Source organism: Rhea americana, unplaced genomic scaffold (assembly GCF_003343005.1).
Source record: "Rhea americana isolate MKP2758 unplaced genomic scaffold, rheAme1 scaffold_4, whole genome shotgun sequence".
NCBI classification, from domain to species: Eukaryota; Metazoa; Chordata; class Aves; order Rheiformes; family Rheidae; genus Rhea; species Rhea americana.
In genome coordinates, this window is record NW_028186534.1 from 6,015,639 (window position 1) to 6,024,320 (window position 8,682).

An 8,682-nucleotide genomic window follows, 5' to 3' on the forward strand; every position below is an offset into this window, starting at 1 on the left:
AGAGAAGAAAAGAAAAAGAAGAGACGTCTGTGTGAAAGCCGAGAGGAGTTCAGTGCAATTGTGAGTAAACCCCTTTCTGTCCTGCCGGCAGGCTCTTGACTTGAGCTTGAAGGTGGTGATAAGGTGAATGACACTCTTTGGGCAGGTTAGCGAAAGCTTCCTTTTGTCAAGAGAAAAAATAGTCATAGATCATTGTCGTTAATACAGATTCCTCCCCCCTTCATTTTGGCAGTAAAATGTTGTTTACCTCCAAGAGATGAGGGTGAGCAGGAAAACTTTCTTTCAGGTGACCTATTCAGAGTATTTTTTTTTCCTTACACCTCTCCCTTTATGTTGTCACCCCATCAATGTCATCTTCCCATATGTGGTTATCTGCGGTTGGCAATAAATCAGACTGCTTGCATATATCCAAATCTTTAGATCTTTGTCTTGCTTCTCTGTTTAGCATTTTCAAGGAGATACAATGCTTAGTCCTTGATGCCCACATAGTTTTCATGTGGTTAAACCACTGGCAGCTTTTGTCTTGCTTCTGGCTTTCAGATCCACTTTATTAGTAATCTACATAAGACTAATGTGCTGGAAACAAGTATTCTTAATCCTAYTAACAATTACAAAAATTAAATTTGAAGCTCAATTGACATGATAGTGGAAAGTGAACTACTTAGCAGGGAAGAAGTTTCGTTAAAGTACTGGTTAGTTGTTTTGATTCTGTTGGTTTTATGAAGTGACATTTATGTTGGTGTTAAATAAGAAATAAAGATGACCTGCCAATTAATAAACAAGTTTACTTTATAGCACGGTGTAGCAGATTATCTCTTTTTTGTAACTGAGGATCAAGCCTGTTAGTTCTCACAAGGAATACAGAAACAACTTGAGCTATTCATTACTTGCAAGTCATTCTGTTTCCTTCCGGCTTCTTCAGCTGAAATAAACACTTGCTTTCATACTATTCTCTCTTGATTCTTGCGTTGATATTGATAGCTTGGTCAAAGCAACGATATAAATTTTATATTTTAAAATATAAAATGGATACTCGTGAATTAATCACAGCATTTGTGGAATGTTCTTAAGTGTCTCTTCCTACAGGCCTGGCCTTGCTAGCTCAGCTGTGTCGCATATCACAAATAGCATTGCAGAAATCAGAATGAGGACTTTCAGTTCCTTTTCATGGAGAGAATTGCAACAGCAGTTTCCTCTAGCAGATAATTCCTAGTATTCATTATGATTTTTAATTTTGTGTAGCAGTTACAGCACACAAAACCACAACAATGAAGAATGCAAAATAAAGTATTGCATAGTCTAGTAGTAGATTTTGCCAAATGGAAGCTTTCAGGCATATGCTGCATGATATATCATTCTGCCTGATTTGACTGTACCCTAAAATAGTTGTGAAGGACTTTCTCAGGTTTAGTTTTCACCTTGAAATATATAGCTGTCTTGTAAGTACTGTTCTGTTCTTTTTGTTTCTTCTTCTATACTGATTGTTATTTTCCCCTTACAGTTTTTTTTTCAGTGTTCTGAAGCTGGCATAGTTGGACATCTTACTGAAGAATGTTAGTTTTCAAAAATACTGAAATGTTGATCTATAAGGAAGCTTGACCTTACAGAATTATAAAGGGATTTGTGGTTCTCTGTTCTGACTATTTTTAAAATTTTCTATATCTACCTTTTCAGGTGGGATACGTGCCAGGAGAGTACTTCAAGCTCTGACAAAGGCAGTTAACTTTTTGAGTGGAAGCTGAAGGTCTTTTGGAAAACTTTGTAGAAGGGACCTAATACTCATTCTTTTTTCTATGTTCCTTAACAAGGTGCGGTAAGTTACAGCACTGTCTTAATGTGTTGTGGCCCTGAAGGGTTGACAGTGTAGAATACTTGAGCCACATTGTTATATAAAGGTTAGCTTGGAATATAAATAAAATTTCCTGGGGAAAAGCAGATAAGTATTTCCAATGTTTAATGGAAGCATAATTCTGAGGATGAGGCAAAACCAAAGAAGCAGTGCTGAGGGGAGATACAGAGATTTACCTAGGGCTTGGAAAAAAGCGGGTAGAGATTGGTGTCAGAAACAAAGATGTTTAAAGGAAAGCGGTGAGAAGGGGATATTACTATGGTATAGTATATACTACATAAAAGAAAGTCTGAAAGGAAAGCTAACCTTAAAGCTAGACTGCATGCTTTTCCCCTTTAGGTTACAAAATGATGATGTGGTTTTAATGTCTTTCTTTTCTTTTCTATTATTAAATAAACAGGAGAATCCACAGTGGAGGAAGGGAGTGTTAAAATGCCAGCTGGAAGTGGCACTGTTATATGTTTGGCTAAGTTTCACAATAAGATTAACACTACTTTTGAAAGACCCAACATCACTTCTCCCCTAGCTATATGCTTTTCTTCAGCACTAACCTTAACATTGCTATGTAATGAATTGAATTGGAGAACTCATCTGAGCTATAATGATTTGGCAAAGAAATCAGTGGTTAGTTCTTATAAAAGATGAGTTTCCCGATTCATTTCACTGTGTGAACATTTGTGCCCTAGCATACAAAAGGTTTTCTTGAGGGGGCGTAAGCGAGTGATGGGAGAAGGTAGGCTACTTTTGTTGTCAACGCCAGTTTATATCATTTTAAAGTGATTGTGAAATTACAGTCTTATCTAAGGAACACTTGTCACCCCATATTTTCATCATAACTTTGAAATGTGTTCAGTAGGTTTTAATTCATATCTTAATGATACAGTCAGTTCTGTAATCACCTGGAAGAAGCTGGTTATGGTCTGCTTAGTAAATACCTAATTACAGATGATGGTAAATACATGTTGTTTATATTGCTGTTTGCTAACGAGCCTCTCAGCTATTTCTGAAGGTGTGGTAAATACACTGAGCCCCTGAGTATGTATTTTTCCCTCTTTCATAAATGATGTGAATCTACTGAAGTTTTGCAACTAAGTCCTTTTTAAAACTTAATATTTTGGCTTTGTTTATATCTTTTATAGCAGGATGTTTTTAAAGAAAGAATGTTAACTTGTTTTTTGCATCTATTTTCTCTTAGTTTTTTGTTGTTGTTGACTTGTGTTACGTTCAGGCTAAACGACACTTTCTAGAGTAAAGATAAAAAGACTGTATATCTGTTTGGGATTGACTTATTTTTGATGGTGTCAATAAACTCTACTTTTGTTCTGTAACACTCGCTATGCTAACAATTGATTTTTTTTTAATGAATGCTATGAATGCAAGATACTCATGGTATTGTATTAGAAGAGTTAATATTATCAGCAAGCTACCTACCTGCATGTCTGCAGTTTTAGTCAGAAAACAATAGTAATCTAAGGGGCTAATGCAACTTCTTTAGATGGATTTTCTTTTTAATGCACAGTCTATTAAATTAATGGAATTTACGTTCGCTTTACAGTCATGCGTTTCATGATTGCTGCTATTTCCCAGTCTTCTCCAAGTTGTGAATTTGGTGTCAATTTTGGATCATCTGTCTGTTTCAAATGTGCTTGTCCTGAAGGTGTGACTGTAGTRGTGGTTTCAGGTCTGTGAATGTGACTATGTACAGACTTGCCACAAATGCCTGGGAGTTTGATAGAATTGTTCTGCAGGCCATCTGATGACCGCACCACTGATTGGGATTGTTCTGCTACAAAATACACTTAACAGAAAAGCTGAGAGTTATGTTTTTCTGCTTTATGAAGGTTTCAAGAAATCATATTCTCAGACTGAATGCTTACAAGTTACTCATAAATTATATGTGGCCATTAGCAACATAAAGTCACTGAGAACTCTTATTTGAAAAGAATGCATTTTTTTGATTGTTTAGCAGTAGTCTTTCTAGAGCTAACYGATGTGCAGTGAGGTGAAAGAGTGCTGTTTTTTTCTGAGGAGAAAGTAGACAGAGAAATTCTGTTCCTTTATTTCAACATGCAAAGAAGATGCAGAAGGAAAACTGTTCTTCCATGCAGACGTCTTTACCACAGATAGACATGGAACAGATTGTTAGGACATGTCAATTCATGTAGCACCAGTGAAATCCATGCCTTGAACAATGGCATCTGGGGGTCTCTTCTGATAAAGCTGTGGAGTGTAATGTGTTTTGAGGTGTATTCTTCTGTTCAGATGTGTACACAAAAAAAGGGACCACGAAACTTTTATGGATAGGTCTTAAAATACCAATATGGTGTGACAGTTTATGCCACCATGGAGATGTGGCRCAGAGTTTGGGTGAGACACAGGCACCTAAGGAAAGAACCTTAATAGGCTCACAGGTGTGGTCCCTAAGCTGACCCAAAGCTGCCAGGTTTCTGCTAACAATTTTTCTGAGGCAATACATGTTAGTTTCAGTTCAGTGCTGCTCTAACATAYACAGCTTTTAGGTCAAGTTAGGTCACATCCATGCTACTTAGAACATGACCAAAGCTTGTATCTGCATCACACTGTATAGATATATATCCTTAGCCCACAATTATATCCTATATATACTTGTTTGCTGTGAACATGTGTACAGGTCTGCTGCATGTGGATTTAAAGTCCCTTACAGTTATGGAGGTGTCATTGTGAAACCAAAGTGTGAACTCTTAGCCAAAGCCCTGACTCTTTCAAGTCCAAGATACTTGCTTTTGGTGAGTTCCCACTGAAGGCCTAGAATAATTAGGAAATGACAGATGAAGACATTTAAACTGAACACATGAGTCTGTTAATGCAGATCTGAGACTTTGAATTCATACGAGTAGTTGTGTGATACTAAGGGGGATCATAAACAYGAATCCCTGCTGTATTCTGAAACTATAAATGTTACTTTTTCTACTGCTAGTGCTGAAAGATGAAACTTCAAGCAGTGGTGTGGTGTATCCTCAAAATTCCCCGCTGATTTTGGCTTGCACGGTCTTTTCTAGGGATGTCCAAATGGAAATGGAACTGGACTTGGCCTACAAATGTTGTGCTTTAGTAAATTTCTCCCTTTATTTCTAAATTGAGTGAAGCTGAATCAGCTGATCAGTTAGGGAAGAAAAAACGTCTTAGATATGTCAAAAAGCTGTTCTTTATTAATATACTGTTTTATCATATATCCATATTGTGCTAATACTCCAAGTTTATCCAGAATTAATATTCTGTTGTTCTAGGTGCTCTGTACGCACAGAGGCAACATTTATGTCAGGCTCCAAAGAAAGTTAACATCTTGTACTATTCCTGACATTGTCTGCTTGGATGCTCATTACCTTTGCACAGTCCCTCTTTTGATGTTACTTAAGTTTTTCAGAGAAAATCTAAGTTTCTTCTTGCTCTTTTTTGTTACACTCATGAGCAGTGTTAATACCAGAAAATGTTATTGTCGTGCAATAGAGAAAATATATTAAAAAAGAGTTGTTTATGAATAGTGTGCAACCTGCATAATGAAGCCTTATTAAACTTTAGCTTTCCCATCAAAGCCATAAAATAAAAAGTAAAGTAATTTTGAAATGTCTTAAGGCAGCATATATTCTTGCTTATGGCACTTACTTTTTGCCTGATTACTTTTTACCTCACTTTTTTCATACAGTTCATATAACACAACAGGGCCTGCCCTTGCTTCTTTTTAAGCTGCTGTTGTCAGTCGGATGGGAGTCTCTCATAACGTAAGTTAAAATGACGATTCCATCTCTTCTTTGCTATGTGCTTTTCTAATGTTATATGAACAATAACCTTTTTAGCTAGCAGAAACCTAAAATACTTTTCACTTTATTTCATATACAGCATCTACCTTGAAGTTTGTGCTACTCGCCATATGTTATATTGCATGTTGCCTATGCAGAAAGCTTACAGCAAGCACCTTCTGTGATAAAACTGTAATATCTATGGATTTGGGTGTTTCTGAGGGGGGACATTTTTCACTGAAGCTTTTTGTCCTCATCTGAGTAGATGGGTTGACGGATGGATCCCTTCTGTAAGCCTAAGCATTTGCCTGAGGTGTCTCCTCTTAATTTAGTGCTGTTGACTTGGCGTGACCTAAGACACTTTTTTGTGACTCAATTTGACTATCTGTAAAATGAAATTGATAATTTCAACTTGTAGAAGATGAAATGCCAGGCAAGATCGAGAATCAACTGAGTGTAATTGAATCTACAAAAGATGTATAAATCTGATCTTACTTGTGTAGCCTGTAGTGCATTGCTGCCCTTGTGAAAACAGGCACTATTTTTATCCCTATGCTTGAAATGTTTCTATTGCCCTTCCCTTCCTCTTTGTGRTATCATAATTTGTCCTAATTTTTGAATGATTCTCCTGAATCTGACTGCGCTGTTCTTCGATGTGACTGTCCCTGCTTTGTAATTGCTATCTTCTCCTCTGTTAACCAAGAAGGCTACAGCAGCGACAGTTGTCCGTTGCAGCCTCTCACAGTCCTTTTGTTGCTGTAAATGTACAAATTCCTGTATTCTCAGGTTGCTGGTAGTAACTGTGCTGCTCTTATGTGAATAAAAGCTCTTTGCAGAGAAGATGGAGAATTATAGCAGAAGTATTTGATATATGTTGAAGATGATATTTTAAGATATGTTAACATCTTCAGAGTGAATTAGTTCAAAATGTTTAACCCACATTACTTCTGTTAGACTTCTACAACTGCCTTATGTACCTGTATGTTTATCTGCTATTGCTACCTAAATATGAACTGTCATTCTACTGATAAGCAGAAGTTTATTATGCCAAATTGGCTACTGCTAAACCTGTTCAGTCACAGTTATGTTAGGTAGCAAGAATCTTATTTGTTCACTGAGGTTCTTATGCAGCTATCCCTTCCTGGAGGCATAAAGGTCTTTGGAGTTGAGTTGATCCTCAAGCTGTATAATATGCAGACCTGAAATAGTACTCATATTTTACATGGTGGATTTTGTCTCCTAGGTTCATGTGATTCATTCCTGGATGACTTTGAGCAGCCTCTCCAGAATACCCTTTCTAGAGTGATACATGTACTGTGTGGCCCCGCTAAGAACTTTTGTTTCTCCTTTGCTTTTCCTTTCTGCTTTCTGGCAAAAGACTTTCCCCTTCTTTATTACCATCTTGTTACTTGTGCAGAAGCTGCTTCCTGGGCTGCCTCCATACCTGAAATTGGTCATTTTAATCTGTTTTGCTACAGAAGTTGGCTGCAAATATGTGTCCAAGATACAAGAATGTTTTCTTTGTGCTGGAAAAGTTGATTCAGGCTTTKTAGAGAATAATGTTTTCTCTGTTTACATGGAATAGGTTTTATAAAGTAAAAGAGGAATTGCATGTCATAGCAACCATCTTCAGTCTAGTATTTTCTATCCTACCCCTTGCTGACAAAGTGCATTCTTTGCCTTACCCATTCTCCTYCTTCCTGCACCCTTTCTTCTATCTGATGCCCTTTATATGATAGCAACTCTCTTTGTCATACTGTTTCAGGCAAGAGCAATTTTCTCTGTTTTGGCATGACACTGGGCACTTTTACAAGTGACAAAAATTAGAGTGAGGCCAAGGGCTGGATTGATCAACTTTGCAATTTGAATCTCAGAGGCCGTTCAAGTTTCCTTAACTGTTTTTCCAGGTTAAAAGTGTTTTACTTTGCATTTCTTTACCGGGATTTTGTGAACAACAGTCTTTAATTCTAGAGTTCAGTTAACAGCAACAGTCCGCTAGCTTTTTTTCCTCTGCTGGCAGCAGGTATGCCAGGCTTTTTGGCTTCAGAYACAGATGCAGCTGTTGAGAGTCTTTCTGGAATCCTGAATATTAATTCCTTTTCTGATGTGGGAAAACATTATAGTGGCTATCCAGAATAACCCATCCACATTTTTTTTCTTTCATAGCATTTTGTTTGCTTCAGAGTAGTCAAAGTTTTTTCTTTTAGGTATTTACTAATGGATTTTTTTTAATTTTTTTTTCCTATCAGTGAATAGTGAGTTGTGACTTCCAGTTGACTTTTATAAATCATGTGTTATCTGTGTCCAAATGCAAATATTAAGCTAAACCTTTCTACTTCAGAACTTAGATGTTTATAAAGGAACTTTTGCTGAAGTACTTATTGACTTTATAGGTCTAGAAACCCGTTTGCAGAAAACTCATTGTAGGGTCTACAGCTTGAAATGCCTTGCAGGTATGAAGGTGTAAAGGTGGATGTTAGTGAGATACTTCCTAGTACATGGCTAGGAGATACCAGCTAGCGAACGGGATCTGGTGCCTCTCTCAAACCTCCACATGATTTTTATTGCAAGTCTTGCGATTTTATATGTAGGAAACTTTCTAAAACTTTTTTCTTTCTTTCTTTTTTCTTTTTTAATGTAGTTGGCTCTGTGTGCCTGGGTCAGGAACTCCTGGTGTTGGCGATACCGTGGTTCTTTAACATTTCAAGGGCCGGCTCGGCTAGTGTGGATGGGTGGTGAAGAAAGAGGCATCAGGGCTTGTTACAGCCACTGACCTGGTGATGTTTCCATTCCTTCCCAGGTGGTGTCTGAAACAAAACGCAGCTGTCACCAATGCAGCTGCGAACTAAAGGGCGCCCAGACGCCTGTGTGTTGGTGTTCTCCCCTCTCTCTCCAGGTGAAAGAAGTGGAAGAGCTCCCTGAGGAGCTGTTAGGGCGGCTGGGGCAGTTCCGCCGAGCAGGGGGCGGCCGCGGCGCCGCCAGTCGTTGGGAGGCCGCGGCGCCGCCAGGGCGGCGGCGGGAGGGAGCGAAGGAGCGAGGCAGGCAGGCCGCGCGCGG

General features: G+C 38.2%; 1 protein-coding gene across 1 annotated transcript in view; it reads left to right on the plus strand.

Moving 5' to 3' along the window:
* The first annotated feature begins 6 nt into the window (after positions 1–6).
* The window catches only part of BCAS4 (breast carcinoma amplified sequence 4), a 48,434-nt gene continuing 39,758 nt past the window's right edge, over positions 7–8,682 (plus strand). The window contains 3 exon segments of the mRNA XM_085314056.1: positions 7–60; positions 1,675–1,808; positions 5,532–5,607. Coding sequence (XP_085170182.1) covers positions 5,590–5,607 — 18 coding nt within the window. The 5' untranslated portion in view covers positions 7–60; positions 1,675–1,808; positions 5,532–5,589.